At 41.4% G+C, this 27,837-nt stretch overlaps 1 protein-coding gene across 1 annotated transcript; it reads left to right on the top strand.

Moving 5' to 3' along the window:
• The first annotated feature begins 10,533 nt into the window (after nucleotides 1-10,533).
• pik3r3b (phosphoinositide-3-kinase, regulatory subunit 3b (gamma)) lies at nucleotides 10,534-26,246 on the top strand. Its single transcript, XM_054602459.1, has 9 exons — nucleotides 10,534-11,030; nucleotides 20,136-20,271; nucleotides 21,117-21,215; nucleotides 21,576-21,756; nucleotides 22,771-22,896; nucleotides 23,012-23,331; nucleotides 24,209-24,283; nucleotides 24,425-24,595; nucleotides 25,352-26,246. Exons 1-9 carry the CDS (start codon nucleotides 10,916-10,918, stop codon nucleotides 25,548-25,550), a joined length of 1,422 nt encoding a protein of 473 aa, XP_054458434.1. The 5' UTR covers nucleotides 10,534-10,915; the 3' UTR covers nucleotides 25,551-26,246.
• Nucleotides 26,247-27,837: the final 1,591 nt, after the last annotated feature.

Below are 27,837 nucleotides of genomic sequence, written 5' to 3'. Positions count from 1 at the left end.
TCATGGCCCCATGCTAAAATGTTATTTGTCATTTACATCTTGCCTTTCACTATCCCGTTACTCTTTGCCCCAATCCTGTCATTATGTCTTCCTTGACTATTTCAGGGCCTCTGTTTAAAATTCTCTGGATAAGTATGATTATTATTTCTTAATTTAAGCTGAGGAAATAATCACACATCATGGCCCTTCACTTAAATGGTGTAGAATGTTGATGTTTCTGCACCAAGAATATGTCTCATAAATACGCCTCATATGATGCTTCCAGAAACTCACAAAGGCACATGGTAAACATTATGAAACAATTGGTTAGGTTCAGGAAACAAAACTACTTGGTTGAAGTTGAAAAAAGATCATAATTTGTGTTGAAATAACAACAACGTAACGTCACAACCATTACAGTGCCAACTGCCTTTAGCAAACTTTCTTACGCAACAAGCATAACAGTGTTGAGTAACAAGCGTAAAGTCAACGTTTACCTTTGGTTTCACATGGGACACTAACAGCAGTTTCCTGGGTGAAAGGCTGATGTTAGTTGTCCCATCCTTTGTCATTTACAAAAATGCATTCACCCAATCTTGCTACTTTTGCTTCTGATCCAATAACCAACATGTAACTATTTAAGAATGTCTTTCCTAAAACTGTTGGTATGAATATTTTCTGAAAGTACGCTGAGCAAATAATCACTCATCATAGTCCTATGTCAATATTGCCTTTTTTTGATTACGATCTTGCCCTGACAAAACCTATTACCTATTCTTCTATTCCTGTAATTATTTCCCATGTCACCTCAATACACATCATAGAGCTATAGAATGTGAATTCCTTAGTTTTCCCCATCCAAACCCCAGTGACTCGATGTACTAGCACTCTCAGATCACAAATAGGTTACAGCTCTGAAGGATCCTATGGGGTTCCTGATCTGAAATCAGCCTTTATTGAGGAAAGTGGTTCTTTCAAAAGCATTATGGTTACATATTCATGGATAGTAAAACTTAAATCAGCTGCTTTACAGTAGACTGTGCCAGCAGACTGCAAAGACACAAACACAAGCTTCTCAGCAGGCTGTTTTCAATAATTTAGATAAATCCTTTTAGTTACTGCAAGACTTTACTTCTGCCTGTCTGCCCGCAGTGTGAGACAACCTGAGTTTGCACAGGTGGACAGGATCAGTCGATGCCAGGGGAGCAACTGAATTCACCCTGAATAGTAATGAGTCCACCGCTTCGTTGGACAGAGGATGGCTCAGGAGGGCTAAGGAAAAGAGGAGAGCTCCCCATTGAATTAGCCTGCCTGGAAAGTTTGAGACAAGCGGAGCTAATCAGTGGGCTTGAGTTGGAGCGCACATGACTCGCGGCCAGCACACAGCTCAGTAAGACCAAAGCAGCCGATGTAAATCCAATGTGCAGGATCCAGCGGAGGTAGCCGTGCATCAAAAGGCCTGATCAAACCAGCCCCTGTGATGTGAACTACAGCACAGCGTCTAGATCCATGATGTTTAAGCCCAGTCTTACCCCCGGAGATGTTCATTCACTCAGAAGAAATGTACTTAGCAGGGGTCTCCTGAACTTCTTTGTTCTGGATGTGTACCTTAGCTGTGAGTTTTTTCTTTATTTCTCACCTGGGAACTGCATAAATGTTTCTGAAATCAGGTTTTCACAAGAACAAGTTAGCAGTTAACTATTGCACTTGGATCAAGGTCTAGAAATGATAAAATTATTTGATTAAATGTTGTTTTCTTCTGAGCGCAAGAATACTTGGACACTGTCAACATAATTCTAAGTAATTATTTTTGCCATCATGACTTTTCTCTCATCATTTTGAGATGTAAACATCACAAGACAGGTCACGCAAGTTCAGGAAAGAAAAGATGTGCAAAGAAAAAGGAGCTTTTGCACGCAAGAAAACAAATTTATTTTCCTGAGGAAAAGATTCTAAATGACACAAAGTAGAATTCAATTCAATTCAATTCAGTTGATTTTGTATAGCCCGGAGGGCTTTACAATCTGTGCACATGCGACATCCTCTGTCCTACCTAGAAGGTACTTTAAAAAGATTCAGGGGCTTTTGAGAAAACACTCGGGGTCGAGCCCAAGAGGCCTCCTCCCTGCTCTGCCCCTGCTATAGAGAAAAGGAAAGCATAAGGCTCTACAACACAGCTGAACGTCCTTGTAACTTTTATTGATTCTCCAGTTCATTGTCTAGTTTATGCCAGTTTTATGAAGCATGACCATCAGCTGAGTCAGCACAAAGGACTGAATATTTGTATCCTTCACATATCAGCAGCACTGGGGGTTTGTTTCATTCACTGTTTCAGTGGCTATATGTGCAGCAACAGAAAATATGACTCAGAACTTTCCACTTTTCAACTCAAAGTGGTCTTCACAAAGGTAGAAATACAAAAGCACACAGTCATTAAGGCAACACTTTTTTTCTGTTCATTATTAAAAATCCAGCACTCCTCTTGGATGCACCATCGCATCAAATATATATATTTTTAATATTTTGTGCGTCTTTTCCCACACATCTCCCCCAAAAAAAACAGATATGTTCGTTACTGGAAACTTTGGGATCTTGACCAAAGTTTGAGTCTGATGATGGCTCTGGCAGAGTTTTTTGTGGCTTGCGGTGTGAATGTTGCCATATTAACGGGAACAGAAAATCCAATGTTCCAAAAAACACAGAACAAAAAAGGTGACTGTTCAGTCACATTGTGCGTTTTAACGGTAATTGTAGCAGTGATGTAGGCGGATGACTACGTCCGTCCCTGCACCCTCCAAAAAAACGCTTATTCATAATATATACAAAAGTGCCGCGCCATGTTACGTAACCGTTCTCTGAATGTGTGTGTGTGTGTGTGTGTGTGTGTGTGTGTGTGTGTGTGTGTGTGTGTGTGTGTGTGTGTGTGTGTGTGTGTGTGTGTGTGTGTGTGTGTGTGTGTGTTCTCTCCAAGACCCCACTCTACCGATGTCTATGTTTAGCAGCCTATTCGTGTCCACAGTTAAATTGTACTTTCCACTCTAGTTATTACAGTGGCAGACGAAATATGAAAAGCGCTGAGGGCCATGGATAATAAGCACAGAAATAGAGCAGGCAGTGAGCAAACCGCAGCCTCATCATCACTGTACAGTCAAACATCCCCCCACACACACACTCATATATTTATGGACCGGTATTTCCATGGGACGGACACGTCCCGACCAAAACTTCAGGACAAATGGAACTTCGTCTCCCTTCCTGTCTTCCCTGGCGTTCCCTTTCTGTCTCTCCTGCATCGCTTGCTTGGGTCTGGCTTTGCAGCCGGGCAGATGAGGATCTCTCCCCCACCCCCCTCCTCCCATCCACCCTTCTCTCAGTCTACTGCCTCTGCGTCTCCCGTGACAGCCAATGCTCAATCTGTGGGCTTTTCCTTTAAAAAGAAAAAAAAAAGAAAGAAGGTTTAACCACATGCTCAGCCGCTGATAGATTGTACAGTAGTGACTCCCTGACTCTGGGGAACACTATTGTGTCTCTTTCTGAAACACTTCTTTATTACAGCACACACTCGCACAAAGTCACAGAGACAGATGCCCGCTCGGGACCAATTAAACCGATAAAACACAATTCTGAAAAACTGCACATATGCCCATTTGTTGACACAAGCAGTGGAAGAAAAACTGGATTTCTTTAAGCCAAATAGAGATGCACAAATAAAATATTACTGATGGAGCTCTATTCCCTAATGCCAAGTGTTTGAAATGATGTCCTTGCAACACAATATTATAAAAATGGCTCCAAGTATTTTGCTTTACGTGACACTACAGTGATGTTGTATTACAAGACAGTACAGAAGCAACAGAGATCCCGACTTTTAGTCCCTACAGTATGTGTCAAACTTAAAAAACAATGGATCCCACAATTTTTATAATATAACTCGGCATCTTTTGACCCTAGTTAGACCAACACCCAGCCCATATCCTCATGTCTTAGACCAAAATTCGACCTGAGACCAGTATGTACATTTTTGGTTTTTATTTCTGACCATTAGCCTGCCATGTAGGCTTCAAGGACAATACATTACAGATGAGAATCAAGTAACTGAAATATTGTTTAACATTTCATAACACATCTACATCTAATTACTAACATAATCGCATATTTATCATAAATGTACATACAATTTTTTACAGTATATAGAACACATAGTTCTCATTGTTGCACGCTACATTTGAGGAACTTTTGGTTAGCCCTATGCTAACTCATATGGGGATAAAATTATCAAAACAATTGATCCAGTAGCGACAGAGAAGGCTACGGCGGAGGGTACAGTGGAGGCTACAACGTATCGGCTGTTCATCTAGTGTTTTTGTGAATAGAGGAAAACAGATTCAAAAATAACTGTCAAAAATAAATGTATCATTATTATTATGAAAGATTTTATCATAAAGAATTCACTATTGTAATTTCAGGCTTTCCAGCCATTCAGCCACAAGAGAATCATATTTCATCCCACAAGTGTTGGATGGGTTAAAGGTCAGGACTCAGTCTGGGAAAACCAATTTTTGATGAAACAGGAAGGGGAGTACACGAACTGTTGGATTAACAATTGTCTAGAATATCATTGTATGATGTGGCGTTAATATCTGTTCCTCCACACACACATGAATGCAGATAAGCTGGTGGTTCACAGGTGTTGGAGGGTCACCGTGGCTCCATTCAGCCGTGTCTGTGTGTCGCCCTGCTCGTGACATCTGGCTTTCTATCTCATTTCGCAAAGTACAATAGCTGCTAAAAAAGAGCGTTTGAGCTAAATGATTATATTCTGTGGTTGTAGAAAATGACACCGTGTTCTGATGGTGGGGTTTTGGTAGCAGTTGCTTGGGGTGCAGGTGGCGTTTGACCTTAAACGGCTTCACACATGCACAGATAATGCACAACTTAAGACAGGCCCAAACATCTGCGCACACTCCCACCCATCCCACCACAGACACACACACACACACACACACACAACACACACACACACACACACACACACACACACACACACACACACACAGTCTCATAGATTACATCTAGTTTACGGAACTGCTTGTTCTACTGAGACATGATAGACAAAACCCTGATAGCCAAACAGGTGGGTCCCTGAGTTCAAATATATGCTTCATGGCCAAACGTTCAGCCTCAAAATTATTTCTTTCATTTTTGGAAAGATGCCTTAATTTGCAATTATATTAACTATATGGCTTGATTTTGGGGGTATTGCTTAAGAATGATTGATAAGACATTATCTCCGCCTGATGTAATTACAAAGCCATGACCTGCCCCGAGTTTTAGTTTATCCCTCAACATAAGCTTCATAGTCATAATGAAGTGTTGGAACAAGAATTTTAAATATATTCATGTGACTTTGCACAATGTGAAAGAAAAATTGTATTCAAGGTGCAATTTTGTATTAAAAAAAAATCCAAGTTGAAGATGTTAAACTGCATATTAGTTTGGGTTTGACATGCCTTTATGATTTATAGAAAAATCATGTGAGCATGTATTTGTGCTTCCCTGCTAAACTTAACTCAGTAGGTGGCACAGGATGTGAGCTTCCAGACATCGCCTTTGTCTGTACTTAAAGCCCCTCAAAAGAGACAATGTTAGCGCCTCACTGGATGTTTTGGTCTCTATGGCGACAGAAATGGAAAACTCAACACCTGATTCTCAAGAGCTCACGTGGGCTTCCTTCTCTCATACACACACATGCAGATTATTTGAACTGTGTGCCACACACACACACACACATACACCTGCAGAAGTAGAAGTATTTACAAGTAAGCCTGCAGAAACCTAATTTCCATGTTTTCCTTCGGTAAATGTAAAGAAGTATTATCAGTAGAATGCATCTAAGTATCCAAAGTAGTTAGTAGTGCACCTGAACAATAGTGCCTTCCTGAGTGCTAAATTATTCATGTGTGAACTGGTAACCAATTATCTGGAATGTCATTTCTATACGTCTGACCTCTTTACTATTCTGCTGAGGAGTTCAGAGGTATTGTTTAACATTTTGTTAAAATATGCAGTCTTTTTGGCAGAGTGGGGTGGGGGGGGGCAAGCAACAGTGACAGCAGTACAACAATTAAGACGCAAGTTCCTCAACATCAGCATTTATTCCATTTTTATTTTGACAGCCATTATTTCGCTTTTGCCCATATCACTTTGACAATATCTCCACTTCAGCCAAGCTTAAAAATGTTTTATTGACATTCTGCATTTTCTGTTTATTTCTGGCATTCTGTTTTTATTTGCGCATATTCAAAATGCACCTAAAACACGAAACGTACATAATTTGAATTTGAAGTTTTATTTGGAGTCGTGGGAGGGGTTGATTCATATGTGACTATGCTTCATATGTGATTATGCATACGCTATGCAAATAGGCCACTTGATGCCACTCGGCTCTATTGTTGGGGAGGTTAAATGGGGAGCAGTGTGCTGATGGCCGGGGACAGCGCAGATTAATACTGCTGTTCCCATGGTCCTCCTCCCTCTGTCTGCCCCTCCTTCTTCCTCTCTCTTTCTCTTTTGTATGACGAGGGGCAGAGTCAGTTCCTGTGTCATTGTTAGGGATCCATCTGCCCAGCCACGCACACACCCACACACACACACACACACACACACACACACACACACACACACACACACACACACTCACGGAGCGGCGGCAGCAATTAAACCTGTTTGACACACTTGACAGAGAGGAGCTTTGGGCTGCGTGTCCGGCACGAGCCATCTGTGAAACAACCATCCAAACACACACACACACACACACACACACACACACACATACACGCACTAAAGCATGATGCGTGTGTGTTTTCTTCATTAAATAGATTTCATACACTGACATTGGTGCAGCTCAAATCTATTTTTATTTTTTTTCATATTTGGGCAAGAGAACCCATCGTCCTTCTCCTCCTCTTCTCGTCTTGTGATGGACGTAGGAGACAGACAAGTTAAGGCAGGGATGGATGGACGGACGGATGGATGGATGGATGGGTGGGTGGATGTAAAGGGAAGACAGTGGCAGATTGGGGAACAGACCTTTCATTTATTGTTGCTCCCTGAAGTAGGACACCAGGCAGACAGATAGATAGACAGAGCAGCTGTAATTACTGGTGGCAGCAGCCCCCATCTGAATATATTGTATTGATATTAGGCTGTTAACAGGAGATTACCATGTGGATGACTGGGGGTCTGGGCCAGTCTAGGTCTCCAATGTGATATTTTGGGGCAGCTGATTATGATGATGCCATTGTTCTTTTTTTTCTTTTCTTCTAATCTTAAATGTGCTCTACATTCTGCTCCTGGCACAATAATAGAAGCCGAGAGAGGTAGTAATAGGCTCATGGGTTCATTTTCTTTTAGTTACAGTTTTAACCCAAGAAATGAGTTAATCAGCTTAAACAGACTTGTCATCTCAATTTTGTTCGCGCATGCAGAACACCCCAGAACAAGCTTATGCGGATACAAAATGAAATATGTAACTCTTTCAAAAACAGACCTCTGGAAAAGGTGCAAAAGAAATACATTTAAAAAACTGAGAGAGCACCATCCGAAAAGGTCATAGGATTATTAGACCATATCTAAAATGCTGTCGACCCAAATAGAGCCAAGCAGTGATAGAGCACCAACACTGGAAGCAGCATAATCCCATACCAATTAACATGCAGGTGCAGTCGAAAGAGAAGCAATGCGTCCTGATGTCCTAAGAATGAATGAAGAGTCCCTTTAACACTTTTTTTTTTTTTCCCCCTGTGACGATGATGATGCACCATGTGATCAGAGCTGGTAGAGGGTCCACTCCAGTGTTAGACATATCCACAAATAGAACTAGACGCTACCTGGACCCAGTCAGACTGAATATGAATAGGGACCCAACCAGGGTCAGGTCTCAGTTGCAATAAACTGAATTGAGCTGGGAAGTAAGGAGAAAAAAGGTGATGGTGCTGTGGATCAGTAGGAGATCTTTCGAATTGATTAACCGTTACATAAACCTGCAGTAATAGATTGTTGGGCCACTTGGGCCATCAAATACATGCTGTAAAAAAAAACCAACACTGACCTGGGATCACCTTTTAAGTTGATATGACAAACTTGTTAGAAAAATGTTCAGACATTTTGAACAAAATGATCAAAATGATAATAATAGATCTGTCTCTTTAGCTGCGATATATGTTACACTTTCTTCTCTAGCTAGTGTTTAACTTTGTCTGTCTGCTGTTTGGTGCTGAGCTGCATACTTTTTACTGAGAATAGCCGCCTGCTGCGACCAAAAAACAGCGCCGTGAAAGCGGTGAGAGTGAACCAAAACAGTAAAGCTGCATGCCGTAAAACCAAGACAATGAGCTGAAGGACACTAAAAAGCTCTTAGAGGTGAGAGGAACTGCAGAGTCAGGCGATAACTCTCTGTGCGTTTGTAACTACAATGAACATCTTTCCCAAAAAGCAAGGTAATTTGATCTATTGTTAATATTAAAATATTGATGATAGCAGTTTCAAAATAATATTTTATCAAAGAATGAGGAGCCATACATCAGGGATGCACCAGCCAACTTTTTCAGACCCGATACAGATATCTGGGATTTGGGTTTTGCCGATACAGATCCGATACCAATGTTTGATTAAGATGTATACCTCACTGTGTTGAAGTGGCTGGAATCATTCAGGCTTGACTTAAACGAGGCATTCCCAATTTTCCTGAACAAATATATATAATATATAACATAGAATTTAATTTTATAGGTCGGACTTATTCTCATCTTTATCCTATCCAGCTATTTGAGTCAGTATAGGCCCGAAATACGATATTGGTGAATCTCCTTCCAAACATCGGTCTACAATCCCTTAAATGCATATCCATTTTAGAAGGTGTGTGTGTGTGTGTGTGTGTGTGTGTGTGTGTGTGTGTGTGTGTGTGTGTGTGTGTGTGTGTGTGTGTGTGTGTGTGTGTGTGTGTGTGTGTGTGTGTGTGTGAAGTAATCCCTGTGTTATAGGCTTCCTAAATACATGTTTGCACCTCTCTAGCACCGCTAAGCGTATGTTTAAGCTTCCATATCATTTACTGTAACTGTACTTACCTCACTGTAGGGGGCTTGGTTCATGATGTAACCAGAACATTTTCCTCAACTGTGGTTAAACAAGCCCACTGAACAAACAAACTATAGCTCTGAACACATCACAGCAGTGGAAAAGGACATTAGGGTGACCTTTGTAAGAAAGCTGATTAGATAGTTTTTTAATGTTGTCCTTACTTTGAGTTGGCCATTGCATGAAATCATTTCACCGTGGCATGAAAAAATCAACTTGAAACATGCTTAATTTGTGTATTCCTCAATTGTTGTCATCTTGCATGCTAATGCTACGGAAATTTGGTGATTCATTTGGGAAGTCACCACTGCATAACCATGCAATTATAACATTAAAACATGAGGTTAGCATTATTTTATATATAATATTTCCGATTGAACAGCTTGCATGTGTATAGTTAAATATTTTGAAAAGGCTCAGTAATTTCCTAGAACAGCTGGGCACTCTAATGTGTAGTAAACGTTACTCAAACAGGCGGAAGCAGTGCATATATTGGACTATTTCCATCGGCGGATGAATCTACATTTGGTGCTCTAGTCAGTATTTGGTGCAGCAGGATGGTGAATGTGGGATTGAGTCAAAATAAACTACAGTGCATGTGTGTGTATGTGTGTTCGTGTTAATGCAGAAACATGCACCCCAGTGCAAGAGGTCGGCTCAATGATGCGTCTTTTAGTTTTTTGCCAACAATCTCTATGCTCTATGGCACAGAGGAATAAGATGTATCAGGTTTTTGGATACACACACAATACTTGTAAGAAGGATCAATTTATTGTTGGTTTGGTTGTATGGTAGGAAAAGCACATTCAGGTAAAAACCTTCAAGTTTGCTTTGGGAAAACCTAAATCATATGTTAATTATAAAAAAAAGTGTGCTAAAACATGCAAAAACACTGCCATGGTCTTTAAGAATGTTTGGTAGCTCCTTATTCATGAAGCCTGTTATGTCATACCCCAGAGTGGCTGTAGCAGTAGCAGCCAGTAGTTTCTCGTGACATACAGTCAGTAGTAAGGTGAGGATCTGACTGGAAAACCACAGAATTTGTAAATTTGCTCTTCAGAGGCTGAAGTAATTTCCCTATTGGCTTTCGAATTCCGCTTCTGAGTTTGCGCACAGAGGCTCTGTCAGCTGTGGGCCTGGGAAAGAAAGAGTCTAACCAAGGAGGGGGTGTAGTATTAATAAAAATACAGGCGGACCGTGTGAGCAGAATTATTTCCCCATTAGGTTAGATAAGAGTAATGCTTACTGGCTTATACAGTTTGTCAAAATCATTACAATAAGGATGTATTTGTATTTCGTTTTGGTGTATCATAGTTAGGGGAGTTAGATCTCCCCCGTAAGCTGCGGCGTAGTGGTTCGTCCCACTCGTTGTCTGCCTCAGCCAGCCTCCTCTTGTCAGTGCTCTTCTTAAAATGAAGCTAGCAAGTCGGCGGCACCAACGGCGGAAAAGGAGAGGGGACTGAAATGTAGAGCTGGCATCTACTTTCCACCGTTAACAGGACGCTTTTATATATGTATACATATACACATATAGAGGGCCTTCATGAAGAGCCCCAAGTTATTAGCTCTTCTTATGATTATGTCGGAGGGCGCAGTCGCAGCCCAGTGCTTTTTGTACACAGCTCGTCTATTTATTCCAGTCTGAAGCAGGGATTCAGATAGAGGACTTCTAAAGTAGATAGATAGGTAGATTAGATTATCCCGTTTTTAATACGTCGCTTTGTTCTTGTCACTCGTTCGCATTTTATACGGGGGCCGATCTTTCCTTTTTGTGGAGAAAGATCCGTCAGGTTAAGCCACAATGTATAACACAGTTTGGACAACGGAGAAAGCCGGCGAGGAGGGAGACTGGAGGGACGTGATGATGCCCTACTCCACGGAGCTGATCTTCTATCTGGAGATGGACCAGCCGCCAGGTAAGGGGGCTGGTGGGTCGGGGCTATCTGGAGGTGTTGTGTTTGGTGTCCGCTCAAATCGGTGGAAAGTTTCAAAGCGTTACGTTTCATCCTGTCCTCAGGCGGTCCCCTTACCGTATTGTACAGCTCGGTCCTCACCGACATGCAGGTCGTCGTTTCCCGAGTAATTTCAGCAATTTTTGAGTTTTTCTTTTTGTTTTTTGTTGTTGGAAGTTTTAGTATTTTGCAGGGCATCCTCTTTGCCACAGTTTGGACATTAGTCTGTTTTGTTGTAGTGGTAAGAAGGTAACTTGAGCTTGACATTTTTTTTTTATTTTTTTTTTTGCGACATTTAGTCTTTAATTTCGACTTTAATAACAATTTGCGGCACACATGACAACGCTTTAAACACAGTTTACTCTGTGTTTCTTTGCTCTCCGGTGCACCCGTTGTGGCATAAATGCGCCTTTTGTACATGTACATGCTTATTTCTTTTTGCTGTGACACAGTAGCTGCAGCTCTCCTAAAGCTGCACTTGCAGACTCATTTTTTCGAGACAATAGTCCCATGTAGGGACAGGGGTAGCCGATGTCCTCCTCTGACCATCTGCATGATGATACATGAATGACAAAAGATGGCAGACGTTGCACACCGAATTATTTTGGACTAAAATGCCACAAAAAAAAAAAAAAAAAAAAAAAAAGACGAAAAAAACCAACGCAGTTTTTTTTTTTTTTTTTTTTTTTTTTTTTTTTTGCAGCCGAGTTTCCTTCCATGAAGCCAGTCTCAAATTTCTGCAACTACCTGCACATTTTTCTTTCTATTATCAACGTTTACTCTTCAATCAAAGTCAAAAATGAAACCGCACCATCCGGATCATCCCGAAATTAGCTCTGTCCGGTGCCGACGACGGAAAAGGGGGGATGGGACACGGAGAGCAGAGAGGGGAGGGCTGGGGGTGGGTGGTTGGAGTGGAGGGGGACCGGAATAAGGAACGAAACCGGGAATAAAAGGTCCCGAGCATTTCATAACCCGAACATCGTTCACTGACATGCATGTATACGTGCTTGTGCCCCTCTCTAGCAAACTGTCACCCGGAATTGAATACGTTTCATTCATTCCTGCCTTCATTCATTCATTCCTCGGCAATTGTGCCAGTGTCATTTGACTCCCCCCACTCCCCTCCTTTCTCTCCCCGGTGCGCTGAATGGATCATGGCGCAGATGTGGGACGTTGTGTTGTTTCCAGGAGGCGCTGTTGAATGCAGTTTGCCCGGTAGCTCTGTCCCTCTCCTTTTCTCTCCTCCCATTTGTCTATTGAGATGTACTGTATATTCTGCAGCCGGCCATAAAGTGCAGCTTTGTGCCTTATCTTTGGCATGTTGCAGAGATGATGCATACAACAACAAAAAAAAAATCCCTCAGGTGAAGATGCTTTAGTATTAAAAGTAGTTCAACCATTAGAATACAGTGATATAAACTATATGTAAGATGTATTTTCGCCTTATGTGTAATTTGTGTCAGCCAGTAGGAGATTTTGTGCATGCACGGCTACATTTTCTGCTCGGGTTCTTGAAACCTGAAGTCCATTGTTGATTCTTCTTCATTTGAGACATATTGAAGTCCAAGTGAAGTGGACTGGTGCGGTATCTCCACGTTCCTCCTTCTGCTCAATTTGAAGTTAACTCCTCCTTTTTGCCTCCTGACTGAACGGGAGAGGCATTGATTGTTTCTTTCGTTTCTCCGTCTTTCTGTCTCCGCTTGACGGTCATTGTGTTGGAGCTACAGTAGAGTGAATGGACAGTGCTTCTCGACTCAATGCGTCGGATGTGAATGCAACACACTGGCTCTTTACTGGCAATTCACACACTTAACTGCCGCTGGTCCTTTGCTTATACAGCACCCGGAGCTATTCATTCAATCAATCATGCATAGGGTCATTGTCATGGTTGACAAAGAGTAATGTTTAAAAAAAAAAGCTTAATGAGCAATTGTGCTCACTCCATGCTGTGAATAATACAGTAAGAAAAGACTATATATATATATATATGAAAAAGATGCATTTTGTACTTTTGAAAAATCAAGCTTTTTGGCTCATACCTGCAGTGTGTAGTATACTATTATAGGTCTTTTTGTGTGTGCAAGTCACCTCTTTTGCCTGAATGAGCTCATCCTCTCTGCATCTTTTTGTTTCACACATATATAACGGAGCCTCTGCTTGTCTGTGCCTCAATGTATTCCTAGCGTGTCTTTGTTTTGACATAGCTGACATGTAATCTAAAGAGCTGGGGCGACAAGAGAAAGAGGCAAAGAGAGGGTGACGGAGAGGCTGAAAGAAGAGAAAAGTGGGAGAAACGACTGCTGTGTGTGTGTACATGTGCATTTGTGGATGTGGGGTGAGCGATGATTCTCGTCTTTCGATGGAAAATCACTGGGACAGTATTGTTAAAGGACCGTACCAGAGTTTTTTTGCCTGTCTTGGCTCATTTACAGCAAATCCCATGTACTGCACATTTCTTCCCAGTTCTACTTCGCTCCAGGTAGTTTCTATTCACATCTAGCCAGCATAAAAACCAACATGCACAGGCTTGAAACTTGCCCTCGATCACAGTTATCATCATGTCTGTAGTAGATTTTGTGAAATTGTGATAATCTATCACAGATTTTACAAATCTATCTGCATTATTATTATTTGCATGCAATGATAATGTAACTTGGACAACAATACAAGCAGTAGAGCTGCTTTTTTTATGGTGAATAATGAACTAATTGCTTGTTAGGGTCCAAAGTAAATTGTTGTCAGTGATGATATGATCATATGATGTGGTTTTACAAAATCGTGTTGTTTTAATTTTATGATTTTGCGAGCAAAATTACATTTTTACATGATTTTGTCTGTTCATCGATCATCAATTTAAATATTTGTAAATATAATTGGCCCAAATTTGCCATATTGTCATATATATATATATTGGAAAAATGTTACTGATAATATCATGATCTATCAACCAGCCCTGCATTGGTCTATAATGAAGACCACATAATAATAGATTTTTCTACATGAGTGCACTCACCTTCAGGAGGAAAATTAAATTGGAGAAACAGATTTTAAGTACAAGTGATCAAATAAATCTTTGTAACAGATATGTTTCTATAGTGGATAAACTAATTTAAGCACAGTTCAAGTGCCAACTTTGATAAGTGCAAACGTTCAAATATGCAAAACCAGCAGTATAGACCTGCCACTGTTGACATAAATGTCATTGACAGCGGAGATGTCAAAGCCTCTTCACATAAAGGATGTAATCATCATTTTTAGGATCAGATTGACATATGGCCCATAAGAGACGGACTGCTTGTTGTCTGTCCATATGTCACCGAGTGATTAGAGCCTCATATCAGGATCATAATCTGAACATAAACGAAGCACGTGCTGAACCAAACATCATATTGTCCAAAACTAATACAAAATCTGCACGGGTATAGTTGTTTTACAAAAGAATACCGACTCAAGGTCCATTTGCTTGCTTCTTTCTTTCAATCTTATCACAGTCACAGAGTTAGCTCAGTTGTCATGGAGATGGACCATTTGACATCCAATTGGTCTGTATGCACAACGTAAAAGCAGACTTGTATGTTGAGTCAAATTGTGGAATTCTCACGGGTGAATCTTGATATATTATTCATTTTAAGGAAATCTACAGGCGTCAAATAATTTGACTTAAGTGGTATCTATTTTGGTGGACTGGTAGTTCGTTCAATGGTTTTTGGCTTTGTGTTCATGCTTTGTCTCAAAAGATTGTTGTTCACAAAAATACCAAGCATTTTGTTGGTTGCAGCTTCTCAAATGTGAGTATTTGCTGCTTTTCTTTTTTTTTCTTTTTTCTTTTTTTTTATGATTTGTAAAATTAATATCATTTAAGTTTTGGATTGTTAGACCTAATTTGTTAAATGTCAGTATAAATATGTTTTCAGTTTTGTGTTGAAGTTATAGACTGAGTCTCTTAAACACACATTCAGCTGTGTTTAATAGGAGACGACCTGTTGATTTAGCGCTCGGTGCAGCACTGCTGTGTGAGTGTGCGGTGTCCCAGAAGGAATTGATATACCACTGGAGGACTCCGCCTCCCTCCTTTCTTTCTTTCTTTCTTTCTTTCTTTCTTTCTCTGGCGAGGCACGCCCCCTCGCTGCGTCCTGATTGGCCGAGGGGGCGGGCCTCCGTGCAGGGATTAGTTAGCGCATCGTCTGTCTTTTAGGATCAGCCTCGCTCTGCTCTTTTCTTCAGTCTGACTGAGCAGAGAGCAGGAGGAGGAGGTGGTGGTGGAGGAGGAGGTAGAGGAGGAGAGAGAGAGCAACACAGAGAGGGACGGAGAGAGAGAGAGAGCGTGAAAGAGGAGGGAATCAGCTGAGAGACGAGTGACAGCATGCAGCTAACGGAGAGTGCGATGGTTGAGGACGGTAGGCTAAGAGACAAATTTGGTCTTTTTGTGTATTTTCTTATTTTTTATTGCTCTCTTTTGTTTCTGCCCTTGTTTCTTTGCTTTCTTTCTCCTACTTCCCTCCTCCTGTTTCAATCTGTGTACATTTATGTGCAATGTTGACTAATATCACGCTTTCTTTTTTATATCTTTCTCCTCTTGCATGCTGTTGCAGTCCCATCTTTGATTCTTCTTGCAGCACATGCTTAACACTTCCAGATTGTGTGTGTGTGTCTGTGTGTCTGTGTGTGTGTGTGTGTGTGTGTGTGTGTGTGTGTGTGTGTGTGTGTGTGTGTGTGTGTGTGTGTGTGTGTGTGTGAGCACATTTGTCTTCGTTGTTTCTCTGTTGCTGAGCTTGCTTTTGTACTCTACAATTTTGGGAATTAGTGCTGCAATGATGTGCTGCAGAGAGTTGCTTATATAGGAGAAATATAAATTACTATCTGGTTCCAGTCTCTTAAATGTGATGATTTGCTGTTTTGCTTTGTATGTTGTAACTTAATATTTTTACATTTTCAATTGTTGCTCAGACAAAAATAGAAAATTCGTTGACTATTTTCCAACTTCTTATAGTCTCTCTCTCTCTCTCTCTCTCTCTCTATTTATTTATTTAATGTTGCAGAAATCTGGACTCTGATTTAAAAACTAAAGAGTCGTGCGCTCTTAAGCATCTCCATGTGTGTGAGGTGTGTGTGTGTGCCTTCACGGCCGTGACGCTGATACACACCCACATACTGTAAATGCTCACACACACACACACCACCTGCAGCTGCTTACTTTGTCCAGATGTAAAGTTGTGGAAATAGAACAGACTGAGGAGCCGTTTTCTTCGGTACAGTTAATTCATGCCACGTGCTTTGAGTATTTGCTTGAGTTTTGCAGTGTATGCTGTATTCTCGCTGCATGTAGACTCGTGTTGGAGTAAAGATCCTTGTTAACATTCTTTCCCTGCTGCGCTAATGATCAACTACCAACGCGCAACTTTCAAAGCTTGCTGTTTTGCCAAAAGATGGCCGAGGCTCGCATTGATGCTTTGTGTGTTCCTCAAGTGTGAGTGTTTGTCGTATGTGTGTGTCAGTCCGTGCTGACAGTCATTGTTCGGGAGAGCTGTGGTGTTTCTGCCTGCATGTGTGATGACCAGTGATATCGCTGTGTGTGTGTGTGTGTGTGTGTGTGTGTGTGTGTGTGTGTGTGTGTGTGTGTGTGTGTGTGTGTGTGTGTGTGTGTGTGTGTGTGTGTGTGTGTGTGCTGAGCGCTGCTCCTTTGTCTGGTGAGGGGGAGGGGGAGGAGGAGAGGGGGGGGAGGGAGGCTGCGCTGATGGTCGCCTTTGTTCACCAACCCTCCTGCTCTCTCTTAGAATTGTATGCAGTAGTTGTGACAGATTTTAAATTACATTTTTACAGATTTAAAAACAATGCAGTTGTGTCAGTTCTCATATTTCATGATGATTCAGATTCCGTCCTTTTTAGTAGGATGGTTGTCATTAGTGAGTTTGACTTGTTTTATGCAGAACAGAGGTTTTAAAGAGCAGGCTTATCACCAAGTGCTGTCCAGTGTGTAGGAGGGTTTGGCTCCGTAGATGCTGCAGAGGTCACCGACCGAAGTTTATTTGCTGGTTAAACAAAGGATTATTTGCTGGTTAAACTTGTGCATTTTTATACCATTGTTATTGACATATTTCTTTAATTTTGAAATGTTGCTCAAATGACTTCAGCAAATTTAAGATGAATAACATTTTATTGATTAAAATATTTGCTAATGAAAAAGACAATTAGTTGCAGACCCACCTATTGTCCTTTTATTATACTGTACGTTGTGGGGTCCTTGTACTTTCACACTGGAAACAACATACACACACACAAACAGTGCATTTCAGTTCTGTCCTTTGTCACTTATATATATATGTGTGTGTGTGTGTGTGTGTGCGTGTGCGTGTGTGTGTGTGAGTTTTTATAAAGTGCTGACAGAGAGGAACAGTGCAGCTGCAGAATGACAGCTTTGGCTGCAGTAACACACACACACACACACACACACACACACACACACACACACACACAGAGAGAGAGAGCTGCCAATGTTGATACATTTCGCTGAACTGGAGTTTGTTTGTGTGTGTGTGTGTGTACCAATTACTTTTTTTATTAGGAGTCCAACCTATTTCATGAGGTCTTCACAGCATGAAGTGAGCAAAAGCTCCTAGGCTGCTTACTGTTGGTAGTTATTTTTGTAATTCAGACTGTATTTCACTGCTCATAACGCAAAATGTCCTGTAGTAACTTAAATCACACCATGATAAGATAGCAGGTGTAGATAGTCATTTAACAAAGAGGATCATGAGCTTTAATCTAGTTCCTTTTGTGTGGAAATTTAAATATTTAAAACAACTCGAGAGAGAAATGTTCTTTTAAAGTACAATTGTGACAAAATAAGGTACTACACATGAGCTAGTTTTATGGCCCTCTGGTGGCTATGGGGCCCTAAGCACCCTTTTTAATTCCTCAGTTCTCACACTTGTTAGGTTAGTGACAATATATACCAACCTATATATATATATATATATATATATATATATATATATATATATATATACTGCATATTAATGTCCAAATCACAGCTAAAAGTAGAGTAAATATTGCAATTATAATGACAATGATAATTTTGCTCTTTGTCTGCTTCGCGGTGAAGTAACAGCTGTTACCTCAGTTTTTCACCATATTAATAATTTCATCACAAATTGGCTATAATTAATATAAAGGAGTTTTTCCTCTCTCCCTGTGCATTGTGGGAATTCCCCATGTCCATCATCCTCGTGAGAGCGTAGTCTGGTAATTTGTAATGCCAGAATGTTCCGGGATGCTCCAGCTGAAGGAGAACACTCCTCCTGTGGCATTTCAGGGTACATTCATCAGCGGACTTTCCCATCTTTTAAAGGACACATCAGGTGTGTGTGTGTGTGTGTGTGTGTGTGTGTGTGTGTGTGTGTGTGTGTGTGTGTGTGTGTGTGTGTGTGTGTGTGTGTGTGTGTGTGTGTGTGTGTGTGTGTGTGTGTGTGTGTGTGTGTGTGTGTGTGTGTGTACTGATTTGTGATGTAGGAGCTCTCCAGTAATTACACTGCTGTTCCTTAAACTGTATCCAGATGTTCCTGGATACTTCTAAAACCTTTGGTGTGTGTGTTGGTACTGTGGGTCATATTCAGGCTAGCTCTCTGTTTGGCACACAGCATGGAAGCAAACACAAGTTCTTCTGTTAGTTATGCTTAGACCTGTCCTTCTTTCGTTGGACGATATAAGAACATGTTATGCAGTTGGTATAATGATAATAGCATAATATTCCAAGAACACCCTTTCAAAGAAGAATGACTTTGGAATTGGACTGTGAAAAAAATATATATCCCAAACAGATCAAACATAAACAAGATCGACTCCTGAGCTCTGTTAATAAAAATGTGCAATGTCTGCTCATAGCCCGAGACTCGTCTAATGCGTGTAATCACAAAGGGGAAATATCAAGGTCAGCAAAAATGATTGAGGTCATGTCCATATATCGTACCATACATCGATAACCTAATTATGGCAACAGGGCTAGTTACGCTGTTAGCATTCATTCAGGCTGAATTTACCTTCAGACTTTAAAAAACGCTGCTGACAATTTGGCATTTCTGATTTTGTGGATTTCTTGAATGACCCACAAATCAATATTTCTTGTGAAAAATAAACTCGAAGAAAATGTGCATTTTCTGTTTTTCTTAAACGTGTACTCAAAGCCTTTAATAATTAGGCTTGCACAATCTTCCATTACGCTGAACAGTATTTAAGATATTTCATTCAACACACACAGACCATGTATCTGTGTATGTTTTGAATACCAGATTATTAACTGTCAATTTAATGAGAGAACCTAGCCACTAACATAAGCTATTGTCTTTGTTAAAAATGAAGGCATCAGTCATGGATATGCTGCAGAGTGCAAACCAGAAAAGTCAAGTTGAACATTTTTGCGCTGTGATATCAACTACAGAAGATTAACAGGAGGTTTCCCTGCAGCAGCTCAGTGGGAGGATGAGTTCAAAGACGAGATAAACTCTATGAAAACAAAAGTGTTGGCAGTTATAACAAACTTCCTTCCCCTTCCTCAGGACTTAAAACGTCTCACAGGCTCCCAGAGGTGTGTGTGTGTGTGTGTTTGGCTTATGGTGTGCTGCTTGTGGTTTATGACAGAATAATTACTGTGATGATGTATGCGCTGTATTTGTCATTCCACTGTTTGCCTGTGTGATTAATAACAACACGGTCACCAACTGCACCGCTACTGCATTTGTGTGGAGATATAAAAACAGCTCCTGTGTTACAAATTGCATATGAAGTATATGTGCATGATTGGAGATGAATGGAAAACATTCTCTAGGCTTCTTCTGGTGTAACAGATCTCACGAAGCTCTAAAGTAATTAAACATCTGGAGAATATTTACTTGAGTAGTAACAATGCTTGGCTTCCTCTCCATCAGCAGTCATGGATGGGTGGTTGTTTTTTTTTTGTGTTTTTCTACAGCTCTGCAGCAAAGTTTAAGTTACAGTGTATATATGTATACCAACTCTTTTTTTAAAAGTAACATCATTCTCTCTTTCTCTCTCTCTCTCTCTCTCTTCCAGCTCTTCCTCCGAAGCCAGCGAAGCCCCAGCAGCCCTGCTCCGTCGGGTTGGGAGGGGGCAGCAGCAATGGCACCAAGGACGGAGGAGCAGGAGGCTCACTGCAAGAGGCCGAGTGGTACTGGGGTGACATATCCAGGTAAACACACATGCTATGTCTTAAGATGGAGTGGCTGAGCAGATTATACCATATCACAGATCCAAACGATATCAACCGATAATGTTCAAATTAGTTGTTTGTCTAAATATCAAAGATTTTATAAATATTAAACACTGAAAAATCTACTATCAGTAGGGATCTTCATCTTAAGCTCATTGTGAGGAAAATAATGTAAATGTGGTATATGATTCCCACAGGTTTGATGGAAATTTGATCCCTTAAATCACCAAAACTGCTTTTAAATATTAACCTTTATTTGATAGTAGCTAGGAGATTGGAAATACTTTAAAGATATGCTTCCAGATTCTTGCTATAGTCAAGCCCTCAAATTTCCCAGTATCCTTAGTTGAGTTTCAGAACATCAGCACGAATAACTTCTTGATGTGTGGGAACAGAAAGTCTTTTTCATAAAATCTGTGTTTTCCTTATGTAAATCTGTAAAAGTGATGAGTCTGAACTGTTGAGGCTTTTGTGTCACTGCCTTACCCTCCTAAGTGCAGGTTAGCTCTCAGCCACAATCCACACATACTTGGATGATAACCACACCTACAGTGCAGACAGCCAGTCTGCCACCTTACACACACACACACACACAGAGCAGAGCAGAGATGCTGTTGGCTGGGACCAGTCTGCCCAGTCACTCCCTCCATCATTTAATTGATGGACTATTTACTTTGAGGTGTATGGCTGTGGGGAAAGTCCTCATCGCCTGCCACTGATAATTGGAGGCAGACTTTTCAAATAAAAACCATCTGTACACAGATTACTCAACCAATCCAAACTAAATTTTTTTTGTTTTGTTTTATTGTTTGATTTGACTTCAGGGAGGAGGTGAATGATAAGCTCAGAGACATGCCGGATGGGACCTTCCTGGTTCGGGATGCTTCCACCAAGATGCAGGGAGACTACACACTCACACTGAGGTACGGTTTTACTGTAGTTTGTCAGAGTGTGTTTAAAACCACAGGGGGGGTAGACGGAGGCTGGAAAAGAGTCATAGATTACTTCTCCTGCTCCACTTTAATGCAGCCATCCCTCTATTTAACTGCAGATTGAGGGAAATCATGTGTTGAGAAGCATTTTGCTTACGCAGCATCCTGGTAAATTGGAGCAAATCGCCCACTGCCCTGGAAATAAAGTGCTTGAGGGGGCGAACTGAGCCCTGAACATGAAGAAGGATCATCTGATCTGGGATGCATTTTCCACCAGGAATGTTCGAATATATGCTGTCGACATGTACTTATCTTCTTGCCTGTACCTTGTCTTTTCTTTTTTGCGTTCAGGAAAGGGGGCAACAACAAGCTGATAAAGATTTACCATCGGGACGGGAAGTACGGCTTCTCCGACCCGCTGACGTTCAGCTCAGTAGTGGAGCTCATCAGCCACTACAGACACGAGTCTCTGGCTCAGTACAACACCAAGCTGGACGTCAAACTCATGTACCCCATCTCCCGCTTCCAGCAGGTATGCACACACACACACACACACATCCAACTTGATACACATTGTCAGTTTGTTATGACTTTATCTAAAAAGGAAGATTCAGGGTCTTTACCACCTGTGTCTCATTTTAATCTCAGTTGAGGCAATTCATTTTATCGTTGAGAAAGGAAGAAAAAAATCCCTGCAGCAGGTGCAACATTAGGTGGGAAGTCTGAAACCAGAAGATTTTAGGCTGTTTGTGCAACCATGAAATACAGGTCTAATATGTAGTTGTTCACATGTTTACTATATACTCTAATTATGTGCACAGGCAATTTTACAATGCAGTGGGTGGCCTGTTTAACGGACAGTTCGGGTGCGTTCACTTTGTTTTCTGTGGTTTAGAATATTTTATTAAATTCCATAAGTTTAACAGCTGTCTGGTAGCTCCTATCTTGACTCATCTGTAAAGCTATGTCAGCTGGTGTTGGAACATCTGCTGGTCTCTGCTGATACAAATGTGACTAAAAAACATTTTCTCCAATAGTCTTGTTGTATCTTGATCTTGAGTGCATAACTCCATCAGGTTCTACTGCCTTGGAAACACCTTTCCAACCAGCTCCCTCTATAACCCCTCCTCCTCCGTACCCGGTGGCTCGTGCTGGGTGTTTCCACTCCAAACTGCAGCGGCAGCAAGATCTCTGCTCGCTGAAATATAGCCCCATTTGCGGGCCCCAGTGCCACGCTCCCTAAATAATTGCACACATCCGCGGTGTCAAAGGGCCGTCGTTGCATTTATTCCCTCCCTCCCCTCGCTCTACCCGTTCGCCATGCGAGTCATTACTCAGAGCGATTGCAATATCTCCGCGCGTGCATACCTTGCCATACACCCAGGGCATTGTGGGTGGTTAATTAACGAGCCTGTTCAGGAGTCTCACTCGCTAAGCAGAATCAGGGTTGAAGGTAGCAAAGGTGCACACGTACTTATTCCTGTCTTGGGTTTCTGTGCACCGCTCGCTCTCTAATGTTTTTCATTTCTTCTCCTCCATCCCTCAGGACCAGCTGGTGAAGGAGGATAATATTGATGCTGTGGGGAAGAAGCTTCAAGAATACCACAATCAGTACCAGGAGAAGAGCAAAGAGTATGACAGACTATACGAAGAATACACAAAGACGTCGCAGGTACGCATACCTTCAAGTATTATGATGCAAGTTTTGTGTTTTTTAACAGTAAATAAGTGCACATTTCCTGTCCTGTCCACTCACTCACTTACCTCCTCTTCTCTCCATCCCTCAGGAGATCCAGATGAAGCGGACAGCCATCGAAGCCTTCAACGAGACCATCAAGATCTTCGAGGAGCAGTGTCACACGCAGGAGCGCTACAGCAAGGACTACATCGAGCGCTTCCGCCGCGAGGGCAACGACAAGGAGATCGAGAGGATCATGATGAACTACGAGAAGCTCAAGTCTCGGCTCGGAGAGATCCACGACAGCAAGGTGCGGCTGGAGCAGGACCTGAAGACGCAAGCCATGGACAACCGGGAAACCGACAAAAAGATGAACAGCCTGAAGCCCGACCTCATACAGCTCCGCAAGATCAGGGACCAGTATCTAGTGTAAGTACAGAAGACATGAATGGTTGTTTTTAAAAAAGCTGAGCAACAAGGCGCCTGCCTGCTGTAGTAACAGAGTTTGAAATACATTGATAAACCATGGCGCTGAGGGGAAAAAGCAGCTCACATTATCTTGGTGTTGATGCTGTCAGGCAATGTGTTTGTCATATCTGGAGGGTTTCATTAAATATAGTCATTTGGTTCAGGAAGCATGATTATGATAACTGCTAAATCTCTCTTAAACTCATTCCTCTTTTAACAGAATAGTTGTTGAACACTCACTAATGTGAATCAAGCTTTGCTGGCATCAGACCGTTTGTAGACCTGGGTTAAACTTGGGTTTAGCTCAGGTCTCCTGACAAGGAAACTTTTGAAGTGCTTACAGCAACTGCTAAACAGGTAGAAAAAAAAATGTGTTTGTGCTCACCTGCACATCAGCTCTACAACCGGTTTTTAAGAGTTATAATTTAGTGTTTCACACACTTTAACCATACCTGGAAATGTTTTTTGCTAATCCAGAGAATTACCTGGAATATCTGACGTAGATCACGCCACCCCTCAGACCACATTTTAGTCCCAAGGCCTAAAAACCAACTGATGTTTTGGGAGTGTCGGGCTGCTTGATTAGAACCTTGTGTTTCTTGTCATGGAAGGTCTGGTTCTCCCAGAGATTTTCTGCTTAATTTCTAGGAACGAGTCAAACTGCATTTCCACAGAGCTGGCCTCATTCTGTGAAAAAATTTGTCAGAGGCCTGTTAATTCAATTTCTGTTCAGTCTCATGTTTGCTCACTGCATCATAAACAGTGTTGTAACTGAAAGAAGCCTTTTAAACTGAATCCTATTAGTACTAATGTCTCTCTCTCCCTCTCCCTTCTCTAGTTGGCTCAATCACAAAGGAGTTCGTCAAAAACGAATTAACGACTGGCTGGGAATCAAGAACGAAAATACTGACGAGTGAGTTTTTCTTCCTGTCCTCTACCAAACCGTTGCTACTGTAGAGCAACTGTTGTGTTAATTTAATCTGTCCTTTTCTGAGAATATTGAATAAAGTCCTCCCTGTTCACCATGTTTGTTTCGCTGTTTGTGTGCGTGCAGAGGCTACTTTGTGAATGAGGAGGATGAGAACTTGCCCCACTACGATGAGAAGAGCTGGTTCGTCGGGGACCTGAACAGAACGCAGGCGGAGGACCTGCTCACGGGGAAGCCAGACGGAGCATTTCTCATCCGAGAGAGCAGCAAAAAGGGCTGCTACGCCTGCTCTGTAAAGTGAGTACACACAGGACTTAAGTGATGCGAAACTGAAATTTCAAAAATATTTACACTGTTTGAGAGGTTACATTACACTTGCACTTACTTGGATGTATACACATTTGAAGTGTAGAGCTGCACAAGACATTATACAGATGTTTGTTCCTTTTTTTTCTGTCAACCTTAAAAGAGACGTGTAGAGATTGTTTTTTTTTAACAGTGATGTTCAGTTAGCATAAGCACTAATTAGCATTAGCCTTGATTTGCAGGTAGCATTTATCACCTCAAATGACTAGTTTACAATTGTTGGATAGCAGAAATAACAGCTGCTTGGCTTTCCATTGAATAAAAGACAATACATTAACATATAATTGGTAACAGTACGCAGGTAGTGTACCAATCAAACTGTAACCATTTTATTTGTAATAATATTAATTTACTTTAGAGTCAGTGAAAGACAGAGACTGAGGAGCCTCAGGACAGTAGAAGATAAAAGGGAGGCCACTTTTGGTCCTAGATGTAAAAATTGTCAGTTTTCATAAACTGCCACTAAAATAAAGAATAGTACTGGAGCGCTGATACATTTTTTTCTAAAAGCCTTTCGATCAGCACTGACTCTCCTCCAGATCGCTCAAAGACAGCGCCACTTAAAAAAAGTGAACACTGCAAGCACTCCTTTTATTCTAAAGAAATCGAGCAGGTGATCCTGAATGATTTCAGGTCTAAATTCCTGACTGGCCATCTTGATTGAACCTGTCTTCTCTGTGTCCTCAGTGTTGAAGGTGAGGTGAAGCACTGCGTGATCTACAGCACACCGCGCGGCTTTGGCTTCGCTGAACCATACAACCTGTACAGCAGCCTGAAGGACCTGGTGCTCCATTACCACCAGACCTCCCTGGTGCAGCACAATGACTCGCTCAACGTGCGCCTTGCATACCCCGTCTACGCACAGATGCCCTCCGGACGCAGATGAACCCCACCCAGCCACACCCCCACATAGACAACAAACCAACCCCCTCTTGGGGAAGGGAGAACGGGGAGATTGAAGGAAGGAGGAAAGGGGGGGGGAGGGGGATTGGTTGAAATACAAAGCAACCCCAACACCAGACCCGATAAAGATAGAAACAAATTAAACACTAGCTGCAACACACACGTCAGCCACCTTGGAGTTATATATTTTTACAAGAACAATTTCGGAGGGCATTCTTTCTAAAGACTGCTTGATTTGCACAAGGAAGTTTTAAATGTTTGTGAATGTGAAAAAAAAAAAATAAGCGACTGAAGGAAGGAAGGAAGGAAACGGAGTAGGACACTTCAGAGTTTCAGATTGACCCCGCTGCTACCTAAACTCCAGCTCAGACTTTTTACCGAAAACAAAAAAAAAAAAACATGCGAAAGACGACGAAGACGACTACAAAACATTCCCAAATGTTTCTTCTTGCCAGTTATTTTTAGTTTGCACCTCAGATATTACAAACTTTTTTTGCTTGGTTCTGGAGTAGTTTTCATGTTTCAGATGTTTCCTTTTTGTTTCTCGTATCTTTTTTTTTTTTTGTGGTAAATGCAAGAGAGGAGATGATGTCAAGTGTCTGTCCTGTCCCTCTCCATACGAAAAGCAAAAATAATGTAGCAAAACGAGACAACGGACACTTACTTTATGAAGTGTTCCTCCATGTAGACTGCTGCTGAAGGGTTTAGGGGGAGGGTGGGGGAGGCGAGGGGGAGTGCGGGGCACAAGTGACACAAAACAGTTTTGTAGTCTAAAAAGAAGGACAAAGGCTTGCTTTTATACTAACTGTAGAGGTTTATTTGTATTATTTTGCTTTGCTGGAACATAGTTTTCTTTTTTCTTTGCCAATGTCTAAATGGCAATGTCACAGATCAGAACCAGAGACCAAAGTTGGTGTGGAGGGGAAATGAGAGAGCAAAGAGTCAGCTAGTGTGTGTGTGTGTGTGTGTGTGTGTGTGTTTTAGTTTTTCCTTTCTTTTTGTGAATGGAGTGAAGAAAAGCAAATGAATGGTGTGTTTGAGACCACACATAAAACCGAGTTTTGGGCCGCGTGCTTGTGCACCAAATAGCCTTTTTGGAAAACCAAATGGTACGTAAACAAACGCCAAGACCTTCTGTAAATACAGATGGTGGAGTATGAAGCACTTAAACGAGTACCATATGTGGCCTCGGCACTCTGTACCTTGCTCTGTGATTCAGTCAACCAGTTTTCTCTCAGTAGGTAAAAAGTCTAAATGATTAGTTAATCAATAAAGTAGCCAGTCCGCCATGGAAAAATAGTGAATTCTATGACACCGCATTGGGCTATGATTGATTTTTTTTATTATTTTCATTAGACTAGAGTAATTGATTCATTGAGAAAATAGAAAACTGTTGCAGCCTAAGTCAGAACGTAATCGTTTTTTTTGTACCAGTTTTCTAGTACGATATACTTCAGATGCCTCACACTTCAACTTTTTAATGTTTCCTAAGGATTGAGTCCAATCTTTTCATAGACTTTGAGACTCCATTTCGGTCTTGTTTGCTGGATGTGCATTAAGTGCGCTTACAAGCGAAGGAAGTTTGTGAAAATATTGGATTTTAAACACTTGCATAGGGAGTAGGGTTGGGCCAGTGTAAACATGTTCAAACCGGTTTGATACTAAGCCAAACACCGGATCTGTTTAATGCGTTCAACCACTAGGTGTCCCACTTTACTCAGAGCCCATTAATGAGAGTGAAGTAAATTGCACATTGGCTTGTCAGACACTTAACAAACATATTTATGGTTATCACATTGTTATATTGCTTATTGCTAATGCAATACAAGCTGGATTTGGCGCTGTGACGCCGTCGGCATAGATTGCTGATGTAGGCTACTTTTTACTTTGCCAGATTGTGTCATAATGACAAATGGCGGTTCGGCAGTTTGCATCAAACAGGTTTAAGTTTGTATGCTGGACCATGCCAGCAAAACCTGAAATTGGCCCAACTCTAATAGGAAACTCTGTGTGACTGAATCACAGCCTAACATACAGAGTGCTGAGGACACAAATGGTTCTACACTTAAACCAGACAAAAAAGGAAACAAAATGGTCAGCTTCACCAAAATCATCCTTTTAAAAGCATGAAGGAAAACAGTTCTTACCAGGAAACCTGAAACCCATTTTATGTGTGGTTTAAAAAGAAAACATGAGTGAAAGAAACATGAATAACGACTGTGGGGTTGAAAAACTTTGACTGTTTGTGTTTTTGTTCAAAACCTTCAGAA

The sequence above is a fragment of the Anoplopoma fimbria genome, chromosome 8, assembly GCF_027596085.1.
Source record: "Anoplopoma fimbria isolate UVic2021 breed Golden Eagle Sablefish chromosome 8, Afim_UVic_2022, whole genome shotgun sequence".
Lineage (NCBI taxonomy): Eukaryota > Metazoa > Chordata > Actinopteri > Perciformes > Anoplopomatidae > Anoplopoma > Anoplopoma fimbria.
This window is presented reverse-complemented; position numbering and strand designations above follow the sequence as displayed.